The sequence below is a fragment of the Hypomesus nipponensis genome, chromosome 12, assembly GCF_054491055.1.
Source record: "Hypomesus nipponensis isolate SF chromosome 12, ASM5449105v1, whole genome shotgun sequence".
NCBI lineage: Eukaryota > Metazoa > Chordata > Actinopteri > Osmeriformes > Osmeridae > Hypomesus > Hypomesus nipponensis.
In genome coordinates this window covers 1,919,083-1,941,948 of record NC_140372.1, presented here as the reverse complement: position 1 = coordinate 1,941,948, position 22,866 = coordinate 1,919,083, and the positions used below count along the sequence as shown (strand labels likewise).

Here is a 22,866-nt window from a genome sequence, read left to right as displayed (position 1 = left end):
TTTACTAGACTGTTTAAGTCCATAACAGTGGGGCTAAAACTTGTTAATGGAAATGTATTGAGTATTGATTGGACATTTTCTGATTTTCGACATCAGCTTTGTCTGTAGATGTCCTCCGCCCATGAAAAACTTCTGTCTTGACTGGCCACTGAGACAGACCCGAGTAGCCACTGAAACAGCAGCGTGGGCTTACTGGCATGTGACGTCGCGCTTTCCAAAACCTGCGGAAAGTTGTGGAGAAAACAACCCGAAACAGACTTCGAAATCCTCGGAATGTACGAACCGCTGCCTTCATACTGCAACTAGTCGTCGACATGAAAAAACAGCGGTCTCGTTGCATCGAGTTTTCAGCATTGTTGGGTTGTATTTTGGCTTTGTTTTTGGTGAATCACTGTTCATGTGCTAGTGAAGATGAAGTTCTGGATAAAAATCAACTTTCTGAATTATACAGTAAGTTTACCCGGTTCTCAATTATTTTTTTCTTTGAGCAGTACATTACTGCGAGTTAACCATTATGCACACCTGGAAAAGTAGGCTATATAAAATAACATTCTGCTACTATGGTGCATGGTTCATGTTAAAAGTAGCTATAGGTTTCTGTAACAACTTGCATTAGCCACATATTCTAATTCTCATTTAGTAGGTTACGTTTCAGTCATAGGTTACAGCGTCATGACACTATATTAGAACCAACAAATCTGCGTTCCAAGACCTTATAATGAATAGGTTTAGTGAAAGTTGTTCCACAACGAAACGCGCACAGCCGCACGCACGCAATTTGACTTTCATGACACACTCGCAAATCTCAAAACTTATTACACACTCGCTGAACACAAACACTAGTTAGTCCTATAGGCCTATATTTTCTAAATTGCTGACCTTATCGATTGTAGCCTACACAAATCATGACGGCAGGCCAACATGTTTAACGGTGAATGTTCATCAGTAAGCCTACACAGATGTTTAATACGTGCTAACATGCAAGCTGTTAAACATATGTTCTTACGTAGGCTAGTAGTTCCTTCTTTTTTTTACTCACACAAAACGTGCATATGACTGATATCCGCCCCTCCTTTTTGGACATTGTCTTTGTGCCTCAAGACATGATCCAGTTTCACTATTATGGCCCCTAGCAGAGATTGTCTTGAGGGGCCTCATGTCTAGACCATAAAGCACTATTCTCCATGAGTGAAATATGAACCAGGACCTCTGTCCGTTAGCCTAATCCTAATCTTTCAGAATGTCTCATATTTTCTGTTAACACACACTGTCATCCTGGCGCGCAACGCTGGACGTAACTTTGCCAAAGAATAATCTTTTATCATAAGATTGTATCGTATTGATCCACCCGCCCTCCTCCCCAGACAAGGGCCAGTTCATTCTGCAGAGCTCCGTGCTAAAGCGCTGCGTCAGCGCCGGTGACTCCAACCTGACCCTCGAAAGCTGCAATCGGCCCACGCGCAGCATGCTCTGGAAGTGGGTTTCCCGCCACCGCCTCTTCAACCTGGGCAGCAGTCTGTGTCTGGGCCTGAACATCAGCGACGTTACCAACCCGCTAGGCACCTTCGAGTGCGACTCGCCTCTCCGTACCCTGTGGTGGCGCTGTAAGGGAAACACGCTCTACGGGGCATCCCAGCTGAAACTGTCGGTGGAGGGACGGTTGGTGGCAGTGAAAAAGAACTCGTACCACAAGTGGAGGAAGTTATCCACGCTCGGGGAGGGCCCGTGCGCCTACCCGTATGAAGGTGAGTGGGTTCGTTGATCACCAGGGTTTGGATTGGGGCCAGGGTTGCCAGGTCTGTATGACAAAACCAGCCCAATGGCCAATCAAAACCAGCCCAAAACCAGCCCAATGACCAATAAAGCCAGCCCAATATCAGAACTCTAAATATGCCCCTGCCAAACCTTATACACTGCTTTTAAAGTCCAACGGCATTTATTTCATTGCCAAATGTATTGTAATATCTACAAAGTAACACCAAGTAGTAACACTAGTATGCCAGCATTAAAAACAGTTTTCAGGAGGTTTTCTCAAGAGACTGAGAGCATTAGGCACGTGTGCACACGCACAGTGTGTCAAATTGGTAGGATTTGGGTATAAATAAATAATTTCATTCAAAATATGGATTTTTATTCAAAGTTATTCATGTAATTTGCATGCAAAATAGGTGTACCCAAACGAGCGGACAAAAAATTCAACCCGCGGCAACACTTCAGAAGTAACCCACTTCCACGGGAAAACCACGGACCTGGCAACCTTGATTTGGGCAGTCAACCAATGAACAAACATGAATGTCTTTTAAGACCATTCCTTGAATCGCCACCAAAATACTGTTGCACTTCTGATCCTTGATGTCTCTGAATAAAAACGTCTGTTAAACTAATTAGTGTCCATGTCGTTGAAGAAGAGTGTTGGTTTTGTTGATGTTGCTTTTATCCAAAGCGACATACAAACAGTGCCTCTCGAAACGCTCACTCACTTTAAACGTGACTGTTGATCACGGGGGCATAGGTTGGTTTCCAAATGTGGATGTGAAAGCTTTTTTAATAACTGAGAATCCGGCTGTTAAATGTAATTTTCTTAACAGTGTTTGTGTGGAAAGAGGTATGGGGGGAAAATTAGCCTATTTCAAAATGTCCATTGAACCCTAGGACCCTGGTAGATCGCTATGGTGACAAGCTTCATGAAGGCTGTTCTCCCTTGCAGAGATCCACCCTCTTCAGGGGAACGCCCATGGCACGCCCTGCGCTCTGCCCTTCAGGTACAACAACCGCTGGTACTCAGACTGCACCACTGAGGGCAGAGAGGACCATTTCCTCTGGTGCTCTACCACCAGCCGCTACGAGGAGAAGTGGGGCTTCTGCCCCAGTCCAGGTAACACTCACCTGCTTCAGCCAGGGTGACACACGCACACACCTGCCCCAGTCCAGGTAACACACACACACACCTGCCCCAGTCCAGGTAACACACACACACACCTGCCCCAGCCGGGGTAACACACACACCTGCCCTAGCCGAGGTAACACGTGTGTGTATGTGTGTGTGTGGCAGACTCCAGCTGTGACACGTTCTGGGACACGAGCCAGGAGTTGGGGGCGTGCTACCAGTTCAACCTGTACACCATCCTCACCTGGAGCCAGGCTCACTCCTCCTGCCTGGCCCAGGGAGCCAGCCTGCTCAGCATCACACACCTGGAAGAGCTCAAATACATCCAGGGTAGGCTCTCTCACACACACACACACACACACACACACACACACACACACACACACACACACACTCACACTCACTCACACTCACACACTGTGTAAACTGTATACTGACCTGCCGAGCACAGATACTTCCAGGGTACACACACATACTCATATTTGTCGTTGTCGTCCCCACCCCCCTCCCCCCCTTCAGAGCGTCTTGGTGGTGACCTTGGGGTGATGGTGTGGATCGGACTGAACCACCTGAGGGAGGGAGAGGGGTGGCAGTGGTCAGACGGCTCTCCTCTCAGCCTGGTCAACTTCACCTCAGGTAACGTGAGGCTTGGCAGGTCACTGACAGACCAGGTCACTGACAGACCAGGTCACTGACAGACCACCTGGACACTGTTAGTCTGTATATTTGATAGGTGAATATTGTCTGTGGTGGTGTGTCTCAAGGGCTGTCGCCCACCCCCCTGAAGGACAACAGGCAGTGTGGGGTGTACCTGTCTCACGGGGGCCGCTCCCCCTGCCACAGCCTGGCGTGTGAGTCGGCTCTGCCCTACATCTGTAAGAAGACGCCTAACAACACCCGCCGGGCCGAACCGCTAAGTAGGAACTGGATCAGGCCCACTGTCCTTGATACGTGATTGGTTACTTTACGAGAGCGTAAAGTACCGAGCACTGATTTAGCCCCTCCCCTCCACAGGTAACTGGCAGTACTATCGTACGGAGTGTCTGGAGGGCTGGGTGGCCCACAACGGTTTCTGCTACCGGATAGTGGAGGCAGGATCGTGGGAGGAGTCCTTGGAGGCATGTGACTCTGAGGCAGCCGGCCTCGCCAGCCTCCACTCCCTCTCTGAGGTCAAACTGCTGCTGAGCCTGCTGGCAAACCGTGAGAAACTACCGCCTGCTGTCGCCCTGGAAACCCCTGTTAATGTAGTAACTGCTGTCGCCCTGGAAACCCCTGTTAATGTAGTAACTGCTGTCGCCCTGGAAACCCCTGTTAATGTAGTAACTGCTGTCGCCCTGGAAACCCCTGTTAATGTAGTAACTGCTGTCGCCCTGGAAACCCCTGTTAATGTAGTAACTGCTGTCGCCCTGGAAGCCGGTTACTGTAGTCTACTGCTGTTAGCGTAGTTACAGTCTACTGCTGTTAGCGTAGTTACTTTTATCGTTGTGACTGTGTGTGTGTGTTCTCCAGTGTCTGACGCCCACTCGGAGGTGTGGATCGGTCTGGTGAAGAGGGTGCGGTCTGCGGAGGTGGAGTGGTCAGATGGCTCCCCCGTCACCCTCACCCTCTGGAACCCTCAACAGCCCGTCTATCACCACGGCAACGGCTTGCTCTGCGCCAAGGCTGACAGGAAGGTGGGTCCCTGACACACGCACACACACTGTCTGTCTCTACTCAAAGCTGTTACCACTGTCCTGGAGCATGTGAGGAGAGGTGCCCAGTGGCTCACTGGGTGAGACTGCGTGCTGCTGAGGCCCTAACGGAGGAGACCGGGTTCGATTCCGGCCTTGGCCATTTCCTGCATTTCCTCTCTCTCCAACCCTGTCTATAAATTAGAGCCAAGAAACATATTTTGAGATTGTGGTTCATTTGAGGAGGCAGTGCAAATTATGGTGTGCGGTGTGTGTGCTTGTGTGTGTGTGTGCTCGTGTGTGTGGTGTGTGTGGTGTGTGTGTGCAGGAAGGCAGCTGGACCCTGGCTCCCTGTGACACATGGCTGCCTGCAGTGTGCAGGAAACCTGCTCTTCTGCCTTCCCATCAGTCAGAAGGCTGGGACGAGGGCTGTCCTGTGGTAGGTCAACACACATACACACACGCATACACACACACACACACACACACATACACACACACACGCACACACATACACACACACACACACACACACACACATACACACACACACACACACACACACACACATACAGACACACACACACACACACACACACACATACACACACACACACACATACACACACACACACACACACACACACATACACACACACACACACACACACATACACACACACACACACACATACACACACACACACACATGTATTATCCCATGCACACACTCACACACCCATCATTATTCAGCGTAAACAACATAACACTTTCCCCACCACAGTCTGATAAGGATCTGCTACAGTAAGCCTACAGTTTGGGCTAAGCCACTGTCTGAATTCTGAAGTGCTCTCTCAACATATTTCTTATATCTCATCTTCTGATCAGCAAATTCAGCACCAGCCTTCTTTTGATACCCATATTTAGTCAAGAGCGTTGACATTTGAAAATTGTCTGTCGTTAACCGTTAGTTGGGTTGTTAGCTTAACCGGTTAGCAGCGATTCCTAACCTGTGGACCGCGGCCCACTAGTGGTCTACTGGGGTAATACAAGTGGACCACCAAACCTAACTAAAGTATGAAAAATTAATAAATATTAAAATATCTATATATACTGTTGTTAAATGATTATTACAATTCTTACTCATTTTAAAATAATATTTTGCCTTGAATTCATCATGACCGAAACAACAATAGTTATGCTTGGCACGTTGACTGAAGACCAAATAAATGTCCGCCTTAACTTGCATACGCCCCCCCTCCCCTAAAAGAATTCCTTCCCCCCCCCTTCAATCCACAATGCACGCATCACTTCCGCATAAGGCTTAAGACAGGTGACCAACTTCCGGTAGCTTCCGGTAGTAGCTTCAGGTAGCTAGCCTAGCTAGCTCTAGGTATCTAGCTAGGATTTTAGCAGTAACGTTAGCTAGGCTAACCATTTTTAGCTACATTATAATAAACTCAATTATCTGTCAGTTTGCTCGCTAGTCATTCATGTTGACTCACACAAATAATTTGTCAGTCATATTTGTTGCTTATGGATGGCTAATGTAATGTAACATGCATGTCTCAGTTTTAAAAAAAAATCTGGCAAAGGGAGAGATCTCCATGAGTTGGTTAGCATCAACTAGTTGGTTAACTTAGTTGGTGCGATGTCGCCCATAGAACATCTGTTTTGTAGTGACGGGAAAGTCTGTTTTGTGTTGACGAACAATGAGCTGATTCAACGACCTCCGACAGACGTAGCCTACTGTGCTGTCTGACTATTGTGACGCGCAGAAAGCTAGTTTACGGACATCTGGATTCATGAAGGCTTCTTCAGTGCTCCGGACTGAAGAGAGTCTGTGGACGCGCTCGACAGCTCTGAGGACGGAATCCGTTTTTAGAACTCATAAAAGACGTTTTTTTGAAGAGCCGTTTGTTTTAACCTAAGCTTCGCTTGACCAGAAACTTGAGTATGATTTGAGAACGAATGAGTTTACATACTACAGAGACAGCAAAAAATGCTACCTGATTCAGATAATCAATACTAATAATATTATTAATACAATCACTAATATTAATTCATGCTACTTGATTCAGATACTAATACTTCCACTGTTCCTTATTGAAAGGAGGGCTCCAGTGAACAGCTCCTTTGTTGTGCATTCCTTCGACACGCGAGTGTTCTGGCTCTGGGGTGTTTGGTCACCAAGTGCATTGGGGTTAATCTGGGGGCATAGAGGGGTCAAATGGAGACCACCTGTGAAAACACAGCTCCACCAATTCATATCCGCATGCAGCCCCCACCCTGCCCTCCACCCCCCATCCTGCCCCCCCCCCCCCACCCCCCTCCCTGTCCCACACCCCACCCTGCGCTCCACCGCTGGTTTTGGAACCCCTGACTCCTCCCGAGCCAGCCTCCCCCAACCCTCCAGCCTCCCCCAACCCTCCAACCCCCCTAACCCTCCAGCCCCCCCCCCCTAACCCTCCAACCCCCCTAACCCTCCAGCCTCCCCCAACCCTCCAACCCCCCTAACCCTCCAGCCTCCCCCAACCCTCCAACCCCCCTAACCCTCCAGCCCCCCCCCCTAACCCTCCAGCCCCCCCCCCCAACCCTCCAGCCCCCCCTAACCCTCCAGCCCCCCCCCCCCCCCAACCCTCCAGCCCCCCCTAACCCTCCAGCCCCCCCCTAACCCTCCAGCCCCCCCTAACCCTCCAGCCCCTCCCCTAACCCCCCAGCCCCCCCTAACCCTCCAGCCTCCCCCCTAACCCTCCAGCCTCCCCCCTAACCCTCCAGCCCCCCCCTAACCCCCCAGCCCCCCCTAACCCTCCAGCCCCCCCCCCCCAACCCTCCAGCCCCCCCTAACCCTCAAGCCCCCCCCCCCTAACCCCCCAGCCCCCCCTAACCCTCCAGCCCCCCCTAACCCCCCAGCCCCCCCTAACCCTCCAGCCCCCCCTAACCCTCCAGCCCCCCCTAACCCTCCAGCCCCTCCTGTCTACTCCTCATTTCCTCTCTCTCTGCTCCTCCCTCTCTTTCCTTTTTTCCCTTCTCTCTCTCTCTCTCTTGTCTCTCCTTCCCTTCTCTCTCTCCCCCTCCCTCTCTCTCTCTTGTCTCTCTCCTTCCCTTCTCTCTCTCTCCCCCTCCCTCTCTCTCTCTCTCTCTCTCTCTCTTGTCTCTCCTTCCCTTCTCTCTCTCTCCCCCTCCCTCTCTCTTGTCTCTCTCCTTCCCTTCTCTCTCTCTCCCCCTCCCTCCCTCTCTCTCTCTCTCTCTCTCTTGTCTCTCTCCTTCCCTTCTCTCTCTCTCTCCCCCTCCCTCTCTCTCTCTCTCTTGTCTCTCTCCTCCCCTCTCTCTCTATTCTCTGCTGCTCTGTTAGTTTGTAGTAGCAGCTGTCCGTTCTTGGCTAGCTCCACAGTCTAGCTCTTGATAGTCAGTGTACTTAGACAGTAACTCTATCCAGTGGTGGTGCTGTAGACAGCTCCTAACAAACAGACTTATTTCAGGTGTGTACGGGGGGCAAGGGAGTGTGTTAAACTGTAATATGATCTCCCAGTGTGTTCAGCTTTGGTGATATTGGTTAATATCACCCTGTAGATTCTCTGAAGGGAAGTGGCATCAAAAAGTGTGTTTCCATCACAGCAGGACGATGGTGCTGTCAGAGGTACTTTGCAATGTGGCTGGTAAATGCAGAGCTTGACTCTGACCACAGAAACGCAGTTTGAACCCAATCTCCTGCTGTCCTTTCTATGTGCACTATATACACACCACTGGGGATAAAAGGGTCTGTTGAATATAACAACATATTAACAGTCCTAACCATAACAAGAATGTAATGTGTAAAGTAACCGTGGTGATGTTGTGTTCAGGGCTGGAGGCGGTGGGGTCACTCCTGCTACACGGTGACCTCTCACCCCCAGACGTTCCAGGACGCTGTCCGGGGGTACTACTGCAAGGCCCCCCTGCTGACACTGGAGGACAGGTGGGTCACAGCGCTCCTCTGACCCCACCCCACCCCTCGCTCTTCTCCTCTCACTCCCTCTTCCTCCTCACCATGTCATCCCGCCCTGACAGGTTCGAGCAGGCGTTTGTCAACAGTCTGATCAACGAGCTGGGAGCCAATCAGAGCACTTCTTACTGGACGGCCTTACAAGACCAGAACAACACCGGGGAGTACAGTTGGCTGGCGCACAACGGCTCCTCCCTCCCTCTCACCTACACCAACTGGAACAAGCACCAACCAGGTACCACAAGACTGTACACACACAGTCTCACACACACACACACACACACAGTCTCACACACACAAACACACACCGTCTCACACACACAGTCTCTCACACACACACACACACACACTCTCATATACACACACAGGCACTCAAATGCACAATGGACACTTTCAATTTCCCCTAGGGGAAATACCTATCTATCCTTTCATCTGTATGCAATCACACACAACCCTCACAGTAGATCCCCAAACACACACCCACCTTTAGTCGGTTCTGACTCACTGTCCCTGCGGCATGTTCTCACAGGTGAGCAGTCTAAGAATGAAGGAGGCTGGAGAAACTGTTAGTTTAGCCCTCCAGTGTTTAACCCTCCTAGTCATCACACCATCACCACAGCTGCCTGTGTTGGTTCAGCTCTGTTTACAAGCACTGTCACAGAGGGCTTCCCAGATGCCCACCGATCAACACCTATAACCAACCTCAACCCTCAGAGAAGACTGGGAAAACTGTTGCTATGGGGGTTGCTATGTAGTTACTTGCTAGTAAATGTAACCTTAATGGGAGGTGCTGCCTAATGTAGTTTAAATGTCTGAGTCCTTCCCTCCCTCCCTCCCTCCCTCCCTCTCTCTCTCTCTCTCTCTCTCTCTCTCTCTCTCTCTCTCTCTCTCTCTCTCTCTCTCTCTCTCTCTCTCTCTCTCTCTCTCTCTCTCGCACTCTCTCTCTCTCTCTCTCGCTCTCTCTCTCTCTCTCTCTCTCTCTCTCTCTCTCTCTCGCGCGCTCGCTCTCTCTCTCTCTCTCTCTCTCTCTCTCTCCCTCCCTCTCTCTCCCCTCACCCCTCCTCTCTCTCTAGTCAGTTCAGGTGGTTGTGTTGCCATGTCGGGTGGCCAGGCCCTGGGTCACTGGGAGGTTAAAGACTGCATTTCCCAGAAGGCCTTGTCAGTCTGTAAGCAAAGCATCAGCAGCTACCAGGAAGTGCAGCTGCCAGTGCAGCACATCGACGCATACGCCCCCTGTCCCCCGGGGTGGGAATCAAACTCTGGTCTGCTTCACTGTTACAAGGTCTGCCCACACTGTTCTGTCTGAGTTCTCTCTCTTTTTATCTTTCTCTTCTTTCTTCCCCATCTCCTGTCCCCTTGCTTTTCTGTTCTCCTTTGATGCCTTCTAGCTATTTGAAGATAAGATCTCTTTTGTTTGTCTCTCTCTCTCTTTGTCTCTCTTGCTGTGTACCATGGACTGGAAGAATGAGTGACCTCTCTCTCCTCCTTTTCCTCTTTCTTCTCCTCCTCCTCCGTCTCCTCCTCCCTGTCTCCTCCTCCCTGTCTCCTCCTCCTCTGTCTCCTCCTCCCTGTCTCCTCCTCCTTGTCTCCTCCTCCTCTGTCTCTTCTTCCCTGTCTCCTCCTCCCTGTCTCCTCCTCCCTGTCTCCTCCCTGTCTCCTCCTCCTCTGTCTCCTCCTCCCTGTCTCCTCCTCCCTGTCTCCTACTCTGTCTCCTCCTCTGTCTCCTCCTGTCTCCTCCTCCTCTGTCTCCTCCTCTGTCTCCTCCTCTGTCTCCTCCCTGTCTCCTCCTCCTCTGTCTCCTCCTCCCTGTCTCCTCCTCTGTCTCCTCCTCCCTGTCTCCTCCTCCCTGTCTCCTCCTCTGTCTCCTCCTCTGTCTCCTCCCTGTCTCCTCCTCCCTGTCTCCTCCTCTGTCTCCTCCTCTGTCTCCTCCCTGTCTCCTCCTCCCTGTCTCCTCCTCCTCTGTCTCCTCCTCCCTGTCTCCTCCTCTGTCTCCTCCTCTGTCTCCTCCTCTGTCTCCTCCTCCCTGTCTCCTCCCTGTCTCCTCCCTGTCTCCTCCTCCCTGTCTCCTCCTCCCTGTCTCCTCCTTTCTGTTTCCTCCTCCCTGTCTCCTCCTCCCTGTCTCCTCCTCTGTCTCCTCCTCTGTCTCCTCCTCCCTGTCTCCTCCTCCCTGTCTCCTCCTCTGTCTCCTCCTCCCTGTCTCCTCCCTGTCTCCTCCTCCCTGTCTCCTACTCTGTCTCCTCCTCTGTCTCCTCCTCTGTCTCCTCCCTGTCTCCTCCTCCTCTGTCTCTTCCTCTGTCTCCTCCCTGTCTCCTCCTCTGTCTCCTCCTCTGTCTCCTCCCTGTCTCCTCCTCTGTCTCCTCCTCCCTGTCTCCTCCTCCTCCCCAGGCGTTCCACAGTGAGAAGGTCCTGATGAAGCGTTCCTGGGTGGAGGCTGACTACTTTTGCCAGGCGCTTGGTGCTGAGCTGGCCAGCTTCCATCACTACGAGGACCAGCAGTTTGTCCGCCAGCTGCTGCAGGGCATGTTCGAAGGGTTAGGAGCTCCGTCTGTCCTGTGATTCTACTGAACCACTGGAACCGGCTGGCGTGGTGAACCAACCAGCTGTGTTGTGTGTGTGTGTGTGGTGGTGTTTCTCCAGAACAGAGGGTCGCTGGTTCTGGGTGGGCCTGAATAAGAGAGATCCACATCTGGCTGGCGCCTGGGAGTGGTCAGACCGGACCCCGGTAAGACTCTCTGGTTGTTGTTTGTTTTGGTGATGATGGTGTACATCTATCACGGGCACATGCACTCACACACAGTGGGTTGCCCCGTACCATGTTAATGTCCTCCCCCCCCCCCTCCCAGGTGGTGTCGTCGTTCATTGAGGATAAGAACGAGGAGGATGACAGTCATAGTTGTGCTGTGTTCAGTGATCTGTCCAACTCTCTGCTCCCTCAACCGTGTGACAGACAGCATGAGTGGATCTGCAACGTGGCACGAGGTGTTACTCCTCGCGACACACACACACACACACACACACACGTGACCTCTGAGATGAGTCAGAGCGTTTTGGAGTGCAGGTGAATGAGGGTACTGTGTCTTTGTTTGTCAGGTGTTGAGCTGAACAAGCCCTACTGGTACACAGAACGTGAGTGACATCGTCACATAACCTCCACACTTCCTGTATGTGGACAAGAACAACCTCCTAACTCTGGTTCTCAAGCTGATCAAACTTGGGACATTGTTTGAATATTTGGTTCATTTTTCTATTTTCTGCAGAGGATGAACCCTGGGTTTTCTACAAAGGAGCAGAATATCTGTTGGCCAAAAAGCCTTTTCCCTGGGAGGCGGTGTCGCTGGCATGTCAGATGATGGGAGCCAGCCTGCTGTCCATCCACTCCAGAGAGGAGCTGAGATTTGTTAAAGAGCGCATGGGGCGGGTGAGGGGAACACACACACACACATACACACACACTCACACACGTAATAAGAGGAACGGTGAATGAGAGAATTTGTTCTTTTCCAGTCGGGCAGCTCTGATTGGTGGATTGGCCTGTCTGCAGACTCAGTGACCGAGAGGTTCAGGTGATCATCCTCTCTGGGTCACACACACCATAACCCTGTCTCACTGGGGGAGGGGCCTAATGTATGTGTGTGTCTGTGCGTGCAGTTGGAGTGACGGGTCAGAGCTGGACTATCATCACTGGGCTGAAGGCAGCTCCCACTCTGCTCCTGTCAAACAGAAACTGTGTACCACCATGTCTTACCAGTCAGGTTAGTACACACACACACACACTCTCGCACACACACTCAGACACACTCATGCTCTGTAACGTTGTGCGGGCAGGGAGGTGGACGGCGAGGGACTGCGGTGGTCTCCATGGTTACGTGTGTAAGCGTCGGACGGTGTCGGTGGTGGAGATCCCCAGAGAAGCTCACTACATCGGGGGCTGTCCTGAGAGGTGGCTGTACTATGGACACAAGGTACACACACACACACACACACACATTACCCCCTGAGTGATCCACAAGCCCCAGATTGTCCTGACGGCATTTCCTACTCCTCCCCCCTATCCCTGCTCCTCCCCCCTCTCCCTGCCCTCCCCCCTCTCCCTGCTCCTCCCCCCTCTCCCTGCCCTCTCCCCTATCCCTCTCCCTGCCCTCCCCCCTCTCCCTGCCCTCCCCCCTATCCCTCTCCCTGCCCTCCCCCCTCTCCCTGCCCTCCCCCCTATCCCTCTCCCTGCCCTCCCCCCTCTCCCTGCCCTCCCCCCTCTCCCTGCCCTCCCCCCTCTCCCTGCCCTCCCCCCTCTCCCTGCCCTCCCCCCTATCCCTCTCCCTGCCCTCCCCCCTATCCCTGCCCTCCCCCCTATCCCTCTCCCTGCCCTCCCCCCTCTCCCTGCCCTCCCCCCTCTCCCTGCCCTCCCCCCTATCCCTGTCCCTGCCCTCCCCCCTATCCCTGCCCTCCCCCCTATCCCTCTCCCTGCCCTCCCCCCTCTCCCTGCCCTCCCCCCTATCCCTCTCCCTGCCCTCCCCCCTATCCCTGCCCTCCCCCCTATCCCTCTCCCTGCCCTCCCCCCTCTCCCTGCCCTCCCCCCTCTCTCTGCCCTCCCCCCTCTCCCTGCCCTCCCCCCTATCCCTCTCCCTGCCCTCCCCCCTATCCCTCTCCCTGCCCTCCCCCCTCTCCCTGCCCTCCCCCCTATCCCTGCCCTCCCCCCTATCCCTCTCCCTGCCCTCCCCCCTCTCCCTGCCCTCCCCCCTCTCCCTGCCCTCCCCCCTATCCCTGCCCTCCCCCCTCTCCCTGCTCCTCCCTCCTCTCCCTGCTCCTCCCCCCTCTCCCTGCCCTCCCCCCTCTCCCTGCCCTCCCCCCTCTCCCTGCCCTCCCCCCTCTCCCTGCCCTCCCCCCTATCCCTGCCCTCCCCCCTATCCCTCTCCCTGCCCTCCCCCCTCTCCCTGCTCCTCCCCCCTCTCCCTGCCCTCCCCCCTATCCCTCTCCCTGCCCTCCCCCCTATCCCTCTCCCTGCCCTCCCCCCTATCCCTCTCCCTGCCCTCCCCCCTATCCCTCTCCCTGCCCTCCCCCCTATCCCTCTCCCTGCCCTCCCCCCTCTCCCTGCTCCTCCCCCCTCTCCCTGCCCTCTCCCCTATCCCTCTCCCTGCCCTCCCCCCTCTCCCTGCCCTCCCCCCTATCCCTCTCCCTGCCCTCCCCCCTATCCCTCTCCCTGCCCTCCCCCCTATCCCTCTCCCTGCCCTCCCCCCTCTCCCTGCCCTCCCCCCTATCCCTCTCCCTGCCCTCCCCCCTATCCCTCTCCCTGCCCTCCCCCCTATCCCTCTCCCTGCCCTCCCCCCTCCCCCTGCCCTCCCCCCTCTCCCTGCCCTCCCCCCTATCCCTCTCCCTGCCCTCCCCCCTATCCCTCTCCCTGCCCTCCCCCCTATCCCTCTCCCTGCCCTCCCCCCTCTCCCTGCCCTCTCCCCAGTGTCTCCTGCTGCACCTCCCCAGCAGTCCCTCCGAGGGGAAGAGCTGGCGGGACGCCCAGTTCATCTGCTCCTCCTTCCAGGGCTCGCTGGTGGCCATCGAGGACGAGATAGAGCAAGGTAGCCGCCACACACTTTAGTTTAAACAACCTTGATCATCCTGCTACATAAATCACCTGTACTGTGGGTTGTACTGTTTGGTCTGGGCAATAGTATTGTCTTATATTCTTGTATTCAATCGCAATATATTGGACCGTATAGTATCGTAATGTATCGTATCGTGTTGCATCGTAACGTATCGGACCATATCATATCGTAACATTCTATATTGTGTTGTTGTTTGCTGTCCTCAGCCTACATCACCATGCTCCTTCAGGGTGGAGCTGTGGGTGTGTGGATTGGCCTACGAGATGAGGACACTATGAAATGGGCCAATGGCAGGCCTGTGAGCTACACAAACTGGTCTCCGGTGGAACCCAAGAACTCTCCCTCTGTGAGAACACACTCTCTCTGAACACACACAGCTCATCATCTGATCAGAACATGCACTTTACACTTTCAGCTACATTCAGCATTTAAGTGCTGGTGTGTGTTGTTCTGTGTGTGTGTGTGTGTGTGTGTGTGTGTGTGTGTGTGTGTGTGAGTCAGCCGGAGGAGTGGCTGAGTGGGTCTCTAGCAGCAGATGAGCCTCTCTGCACGGTGCTCTCCAACAACCACAACGTCCACCTGACAGGGAAGTGGTACGATGACGTCTGCACTGAGACTGGCTACGGCTTTGTGTGTCAGAAACCCCAAGGTAGGACACTGTTAAGATCATTCCTCTATCGAGTAATGCACAAAGTCGTCGGATTCAAAGAAGGTACAATAGTTTTAAGCTTGCTGGCAAGAAGACAAATCTGATCGCAATAAAAAGTTGTCTGGTTGTCTAGTCTTCATGTAAGACCATTTAAACATATTGGTGGGAAGCCCCCTCCCCTGCAGATCAGCTGTCATGGGGATCGATCCCAGAGTTTCCACGCATGTATGTGTGTGTGTCCTGAGCAGTGGAAACTTACAGAGTTCCTAACCCCTTCTAGGCTGACCAACAGGCCCACTCAGTACAGATAACACTAAGCATATTCATGACGTCTTTAGTAGGATAATGATCAGCCTGGGTCAGTTTGTTTACGTAAGCTTAGTGTCATCTATAGTTCATGTGGGCAGGGGTTCCTCTGCTAAGCACCAGTATTATTCAGTATAAAACGCTACATTCTTCATTTCTCCGACAGACACGCCTGTCTGTCTGAGACGCTGTCTGACTGACACGCTGTCTATCTGCCTGTCTGTCTGCCTGTCTGTCTGTCTGACACGCTGTCTGTCTGACACGCTGTCTGTCTGACACGCTGTCTGCCTGCCTGTCTGTCCTCATGTTTGTCTTATTTTGACTGTAATTATTTATAAACTGTGTTCATGCATTGTTGCCTACTCCCCCTTCCTCTGCCATCACATGACCCCACCTCCACCTCCCCCAGACCCGTCCAGCCCCCCCACCCACTCCTACCTCCACCCCCTGCCTGAGCGTCCTGAATACCAGGGGCGGAGCTACCGGGTGCTGCAGGGGAACCTGAGCTGGTACCAGGCCCTGCGTGTGTGTCTGGAGGACGGCTCAGACCTGGTCAGCATCACTGACCCCTTCCACCAAGCCTTCCTCACCGTGCTGGTCAACAGGCTGGACGCGTCCTTCTGGATCGGCCTCTACAGGCAGGACGTACGTAGCCCTGCATCCACGCCCGCTATCTTTACTATGTGGGTGTTCCTGTCTGTCTGACTTCCTGTCTGTCTGACTTCCTGTCTGTCTGACTTACTCTCTGTCTGACTTCCTCTTTGTCTGGCTTCCTGTCTGTCTGGCTTCCTGTCTGTCTGGCTTCCTGTTTGTCTGGCTTCCTGTCTGTCTGACTTCCTGTCTGTCTGGCTTCCTGTCTGTCTGGCTTCCTGTCTGTCTGACTTCCTGTCTGTCTGGCTTCCTGTCTGTCTGGCTTCCTGTCTGTCTGACTTCCTGTCTGTCTGGCTTCCTGTCTGTGCCTGGTTTCCCTCCCAGGATTCCCTCAGTTACCGCTGGACGGACGGGAGCGACACGGTCTTCAGCCACTGGGACGCAGCCGATAGCGGGGACTCTGTGGAGGCAGACTGCGTGTACATGATCCCCAGCGGGGGCTGGAGGAGGGCTGACTGCGACACACCGCTGTCCGGAGGCCTGTGTCACGTCCCCCCTACCAGTGGGTGTCCCAGAATGCACCCCTCAGTCACGCAGAGACCCTAACCAGCATCTGGCTTGACAGGACCAGGCACAGATCTCATCATATATCGTCATAGCCCTGGGATGTTTCTTTTATTTGTAGCAGGGCGATATTTACAGGGAAGAATGTGTGTGTTTTAGCGAGTTCCAAACTGCAGGTGCTTCCTGTGAAGTGATAGCCCAGGGTCATGCAGCGTGTCTGTGACTGGTTACGGTCCTACCTTCCTCCTTGATGTTAGACAGTGTTGTGTGTGTTGTGTTGTAGAGACAGAGAAGCCCACCGCCTCAGCAGGGAACACTTGTCCGTCAGCCTGGGTGGAGTTTGCAGACGGCTGCTACAGCTTTGAGACCATGCTCCAGGAAGTCACTCTGGAGGAAGCCAGAGGCATCTGCAGAAACAAAGGTAGCTGTTTCTCTCTCTCTCTTTCTCTCTCTTCCCTTTTCTTTTCCTCTCTTTCTCTGAAATTACTTTATTAACCCTTGTGCTGCCTTCGGGTCACATCACCCAAAGGTTCATAACGAACCATCGTTGTGTTTACCCAATTTTACCCAATACAAAAGCAAATAAAAATAATTTTCTTTTAACCATCGCAATGTGGGGGTTCTGAGACAGCCCAGCAGTTAAAAGAAAATGCTTCGCTTTGTTTTTGTATGTGGTAAAGTTGTAGGTCCCAATGACTGATGGGTCAGAATGACCCGAAGAGAACACAAGGGTTAAAATGTTTGGTAATAGCACCCCCTATAGGCTGTATGGTAGTTTCCTAAGCCCCTGTATTCAGGTTTGTTGCGTTACGTTACATGTTGTCATTGAGCAGACGCTCTTATCCAGAGCGACTTACAGGAAGTACAGGGACATTCCCCCGAGGCCAGTAGGGTGAAGTGCCTTGCCCAAGGACACAACTTTTTGTATTTATTTGTATTTCCGGCAGCAACAGACCTCGTAGCAGCAGGTTTATCTGCATGTGTTCCAAACTTGTTGATCACTACAATACACACATTTTCTTGCTGTTTGATGCACCATATCCTCCCCCTACACACACACACACACCTTTGCTCTGGATAAAAGCATCTGTTAAAGGAGCACTTTAGCATTATTATAATTTTTCTCCAGCGAATATGTCGGATGTTCTGACCTTGGAGACTGGTGAGGAGATGCGCTTCATCATGAGCCAGATAGAGGAGCTGTGGTCCACCTTCAGGTTCGACCGCAACCAGGCCATGTGGCTGGGGATGCTGTACGACCCCAGCGGTACGCTCGCTCTCCTCCACACCCCCCCTCGCTACCCCCCCCCCCTCGCTACCCCCCCCCCTCGCTACCCCCCCCCCCCCCTTTGCTAGCCCCCCCCCCCCTCGCTACCCCCCCCCCCTTTGCTAGCCCCCCCCCCCCTCGCTACCCCCCCCCCCTCGCTACCCCCCCCCCCCCCTTTGCTAGCCCCCCCCCCCTCGCTACCCCCCCCCCCTTTGCTAGCCCCCCCCCCTCGCTACCCCCCCCCCTCGCTACCCCCCCCCCTCGCTGACATGTCACCGGGGTTGCACTCATCCTGGTAGCTGAGATGTGGTTTTGGTCTCTGACACACTGCTTGGTCATCGTTTCTGATGTATTTATATTGTTCTTTGTTCTATCTTTTTCATGATAGTGGAGAGAGACAGGGGATGTATAGGAGAGAGAGAGATGAGAGGAGATGTAGGAAATGACTAAAAATAAGCCTGACTGATTGATTGGGTTTGGGGGGCCTGTTTCAGCGGAAGCCATGGTGTGGTTGAGCGGTTCTCCTGTGGAGTTCACCAGCTGGAGCGTCAAGGCTCCGTCTCCTGAACACTTCAAGGGGGACACCTGCGTTTCCAGCAGGGTAGTGGACGGGGTGTGGCACCTGGAGACCTGCTCCGCACGCCTCGGCTTCGTCTGTGAAGCACACCCTGGTGAGTGTGCCCTCACATACCCTCACATACCCTCACGCGCCCTCACACACCCTCACGCGCCCTCACACACCCTCACACGCCCTCACACGCCCTCACACGCCCTCACACGCCCTCACGTGTTTTCCTTTCTCTGAATCTCTCTCTCTAGTCTCTCGACATCTATGTGTGTGTCTCCCTCTGTCATGAAGATTAAGTGTGTTAACTGCCTTTTGATTAAAACGTAAGGAATAGGATTTGAACAAGACTGATTTGGTAGAATGTTGCTGATAAAGATGCAAATTCCAGTTTGAAACTAAAGTATGTTCTTTGCAGGCACCACCACTGAGGTGAAAGTTGAACCACTAAATGGTAGGAAGGATCTCCTCTGTTATCTGAAAACAGTTCAACTTTTAAGAGCAATTTATGCTTTTGTCCTGATTTTCTTACTGTAGCTAAATCCCGAAAACATTCTTATGACCATCCTCTTTGCATGTAATCACTGACTGACTGCAGGATATATATACTCGTTCACATAAGTCTAGTCTTCCCTTAAACCCTCTTCCCTTAAACCCTCTGTTTTCTTCCAGGGTTTCATCATGTGGTTGTTCTAGCTGCAGTCCTGGTGGCCATTTTGATTTTCTCTGTGCTGGTGGGAGTGGTCTGGTTTGTTTACAAGAGAAACGCAGCACGCTTCCGGAGACTTCCGACGCTCGGCAACGCATACTACAGACAGGACAGCTCCCAGACAACAGACTCAGATGGAAACGTTCTCATCACTGAGCTGGAGACTCACTCTGGAGAGTAGCTCACTCTCTCTCTCTGACTCTCTCTCTCTGACTCTCTCTCTCTCTCTCTCTTTCTCTCTCTGACTCTTTCTCTCTCTGACCCTCTCTCTGAGTCTCTCTCTCTGTCTCTCTCTTTCTATGTCTGACTCTTTCTCTCTCTCTCTCTCTGACTCTCTCACTCTTTCTCTCTGACTCTCTCTCTTTCTCTCTCTCTCTCTGACTCTCTCTCTCTCTGACCCTCTCTCTGAATCTCTCTCTGTCTCTCTCTTTCTCTGTCTGACTATCTCTCTCTCTATCTCTCTGACTGTCTCTTTCTCTCTCTCTCTCTCTCTCTCTCTCTGACTGTCTCTCTCTGACTCTCTCTCTCTCTCTCTCTCTCTCTGACGGTCTCTCTCTTTCTGACTCTCTATCTCTCTGATGGTCTCTCTCTTTCTGACTCTGTCTCTCTCTGACGGTCTCTCTCTCTCTGACTCTCTCTTTCTCTGACTCTCTCTCTGACGGTCTCTCTCTCTCTCTGACTCTCTCTCTCTGACGGTCTCTCACTCTCTGACTCTCTCTCTCTCTGACTCTCTCTCTCTCTGACAGTCTCTCTCTTTGACGGTCTCTCTCTGACTGTCTCTCTCTCTGACTCTCTCTCTGACGGTCTCTCTCTCTCTCTCTGACTGTCTCTCTCTCTCTGACGGTCTCTCACTCTCTCTGACTGTCTCTGTCTCTCTCTGACTGTCTCTCTCTGACGGTCTCTCTCTCTGACTGTCTCTCTCTCTCTCTGACTGTCTCTCTCTCTCTGACTGTCTCTCTCTGACGGTCTCTCTCTCTCTGACTGTCTCTCTCTGACGGTCTCTCTCTCTCTGACTGTCTCTCACTCTCTCTGACTGTCTCTCTCTGGAGAGTAGCTCTCTCTTTCTCTCTGACTGTCTCTCTTTCTCTCTCTGAATGTCGCCGTTCCACTTGCAGTCCAGCTTGCTGTTTCCTGACTTCAAGACAAGCAGTATTCCTCAGGGTGATGACAGACTGATAGCGATAGCACACATCAGAATTCAGAACAATGAAGTTAATTACACACAACTGTTTTTTTAATTATTTTTTTATGATCGTTAAGCCTGATGGTACTGAACTTGTTTTGGCTTTAAGATAGCGTCAAACTTGTGTGGAATGATGTTTGTGTGGGGAGGAAGGGTCACAGGAAGTGACATATCTGTGATAAGAAGTACCTGAAAGTGTGAGGAGTTTCACAGGAAGTTGTTGAAACGGTTAACAGGAAGTTGTTGAAACGGTATGATTAATATTGTTAAAAAAAAACAAAGGAACACTGCTTTAATTCTACATCCTAAGGTACAGGTGAATATGGACGTTTTGAACATAGTTTTTAATAAATTCTCCTCGTTAGCACTTTACTTAATAGACCAAACCTGATTAATAATGCATTCAGTTACCAGATGTTTTTGTCCAAAGCACAGGGGAATTTGAACCTGCAACCTCTTGATCTGCAGACAAATGCTCTAACCACTGATCTTAGGACTCAGTATCTTATGGATCCGATCTTATGGAAGCAACATGACTTTGATGGAAGTAGGTTTTACATTGACGCTATTCTGTATTGTTACAACACAATCACACACACTGTGGATAAACGTAATTTGTGCCATGTGACAATTCAAGGAAAATTACGATATTTTATTTATGGTTTATTTATCACAATTGTTCATGTAGCTCTGTTACTTCCTGGCAAACCACTTAAAAAAAAAAAAAACGGTCTGAATGTTATTCTGTTACTTTTATTGCGTTTAAATAAAAGCTTTTGAGAAGAGTAGACTAGATACTACAATATACGCCAGTGTTAATTTTCATGGTTTTTCCGTGAAGATCATTATGATGCTTGAAAGTTTACCTTTTTTACCAATTGTATAATTTCAATAATGTTCATGTTAATGATAGGGCCTACGTAAATGCACACTTTTGCTCATGTTCCTGGCTTGCTGTTTATGTAAATAAACTCAAGCTACGTCCCAGTCAACGAAAATGCCTGATCATCATTTCATATACCAATGTCCGTGTTAATGCCACAACAATGAATAATTGATGCGATTTGCATCAAGAGGCTTTGTGATCGGAAGCTGGTTGCTCTGCTAAATGAAGCCAGAGAATAGGTGTGTTCGACTTCATGCAGCGACGGAGGCGCCGACAGACGGCTGCATCCGGCTGCCTTGCTGAGAATGCCATTGGCTACTTCAAGTCAGCCGGGCTGCAGGCGACGCCGGCGCTGCATGAAGTCGAATATACCTAATGTTTAGGGGAGAACTGCCACTCTCGGGAAACTTCCGTTCTGAACCAGTTGCATTTCCACTCTCGTTCCATATGAGGAAGCTAACGGTCTGGAGCTATACCCCTCAAAATCCACTTTTCTCAGGATATAATTTTTTGTCTAGTAATTTGAATGTCAAATTCGAAAGGGGAGGGAAAACAAATACACACTGCTGGGTGTAAAACAAAATTAAAGTCACTTTTTTGTCTTAAAAAGCCTTTTAAAATGTCAATGACGTCATAAACATCGTACGACCAGAGATACTGCTTTACGGCAAGCTCTGGTCACTTCCTTTTCTCTCTTGAGGCATCGACAACACAGCTGACAGGTTAGGCTCTCTCTGTCAATACACATGCTAGAAAGAGTTTTGGCTTGCTAATGCTGTTGCTAATGTTGCTAATGCTCTGACATTCTGGTCCCGCTTCGGATGCCATCAAGTGGGATCTCTGGTCTTAGTCAGTCCTTCACTAACCAATCAGCATTCATTTGCAGAATGATAGCGTGTTATGGGCAACAACGACTCACCCTGTAAGAAAAGGAAATAAATATTCGTTCATTCAACTTTCGACCTACAATCCATGTTGAACATGCAAAAACTACAATCAAATCTGAGATTTCTCAACACAATCAGGCGAAAGATACAAATTTAGCCATTTAGCTCCATAGACTCCTATTCATTTTGCACTCGACCGCGATCACCCCCAGTGGAACTCAACAAAATTCGGTACAATGGGGCTTACAGGCAGGGGCGTTTCTACACGGGGGCCTACAGGGGCCAGTGCCCCTGCACAAATGTCCCTGGCCCCCCCTGTGGCCCCCCTGAGCTTTTTTTTTTACACGTTTTTCTTCTTCTAGTAGTCATCATGAACCGAGGAAGGGACATTGCAGCCTTTTTTATAAAAAAAGTTAGAGAAACTGAAATGCAGATTTTCTGTGTACATGTGTAGCCTAAGTATCTGTGAGGTCAAAGGTCATGCAGCGACATTCTCTCCGAGCAGAATAAAGCACACAGCCCAGACAGTTAGTGTGAGACTGTGAGGCAAATTATGCACAAAACAGAGCTTAAGTGATTAACGACCCGTTCACCTGCTAGTATGCTCTGGTGTATCAGTGTACTGACCACTGAAGACCCGTTAAGGAAGCAATTCGGTGCATTCTATATCTGAACAGGTCCAGCAACTGTATTTAAGCTCTCTGAAGAGAGATGTTTGTCACTTATGCCATCAGTTTGTCTTGAACTGATTGTTTGATCCAGGTACTCGACAAATAAACCAAAGAATCAAACTCCTTTCCGTTGTCGTGACTCCTTCCGGCCTGCCTTTTTCAGAAACCTCCCTATCAGAAACATCATAAAAAAAGTTTGAGAAACATATCAAGGTATTGAGAGAGTTGAGAAGCTTAAAGAGGGAGAGCCAGAGCCGTTTGTATGATTTTAATGTAAAGCAAAATTAAAGTATTTAATGTTTATATATCATTTGTTTCCGTTTTTAATGTGCCCCCCTGATTAAACACTGCCCCCCCCCCCTGACCCCCCAGTAAAATTAGTCTAGAACCGCCACTGCTTACAGGGAGTGGACAGGCTCTCCTTAGACAAGCTCTGAGGAAGCTACGGTTGA

The 22,866-nt window shown here is 51.3% G+C and overlaps 1 protein-coding gene across 2 annotated transcripts; it reads left to right on the top strand.

Annotated features, from left to right (window-relative positions):
* The first annotated feature begins 28 nt into the window (after positions 1–28).
* On the top strand, positions 29–20,968 carry pla2r1 (phospholipase A2 receptor 1). 2 transcript variants are annotated; one of them, XM_084667996.1, is made up of 30 exons: positions 59–450; positions 1,365–1,745; positions 2,708–2,875; positions 3,053–3,217; positions 3,407–3,523; positions 3,652–3,804; positions 3,902–4,087; positions 4,397–4,560; positions 4,886–4,996; positions 8,403–8,515; positions 8,608–8,777; positions 9,616–9,824; positions 10,928–11,073; positions 11,180–11,264; positions 11,386–11,521; positions 11,633–11,668; positions 11,800–11,960; positions 12,047–12,105; positions 12,191–12,294; positions 12,368–12,504; positions 13,992–14,109; positions 14,343–14,482; positions 14,638–14,785; positions 15,501–15,736; positions 16,067–16,244; positions 16,530–16,667; positions 17,376–17,513; positions 18,008–18,184; positions 18,497–18,532; positions 18,751–20,968. In XM_084667996.1, exons 1-30 carry the CDS (start codon positions 315–317, stop codon positions 18,966–18,968), a joined length of 4,464 nt encoding a protein of 1,487 aa, XP_084524122.1. In that variant the 5' UTR covers positions 59–314; the 3' UTR covers positions 18,969–20,968. The 2 variants fall into 2 exon arrangements, 1 of the variants encoding a protein (XP_084524122.1); XR_014724754.1 differs by lacking the exons at positions 18,008–18,184; positions 18,497–18,532; positions 18,751–20,968 and having other exon boundaries at positions 29–450; positions 16,532–16,667.
* The last annotated feature ends 1,898 nt before the right edge of the window (positions 20,969–22,866 follow it).

Coding starts and splice junctions, on each gene's coding strand:
- pla2r1 (XM_084667996.1), top strand. CDS start 315: ATGAAAAAACAGCGGTCTCGTTGCATCGAGTTTTCAGCATTGTTGGGT. Junction 8,778..9,615: donor CTGGAACAAGCACCAACCAG/GTACCACAAGAC, acceptor CTCTCTCTCTAG/TCAGTTCAGGTGGTTGTGTT. Junction 16,668..17,375: donor AGGCATCTGCAGAAACAAAG/GTAGCTGTTTCT, acceptor ATTTTTCTCCAG/CGAATATGTCGGATGTTCTG.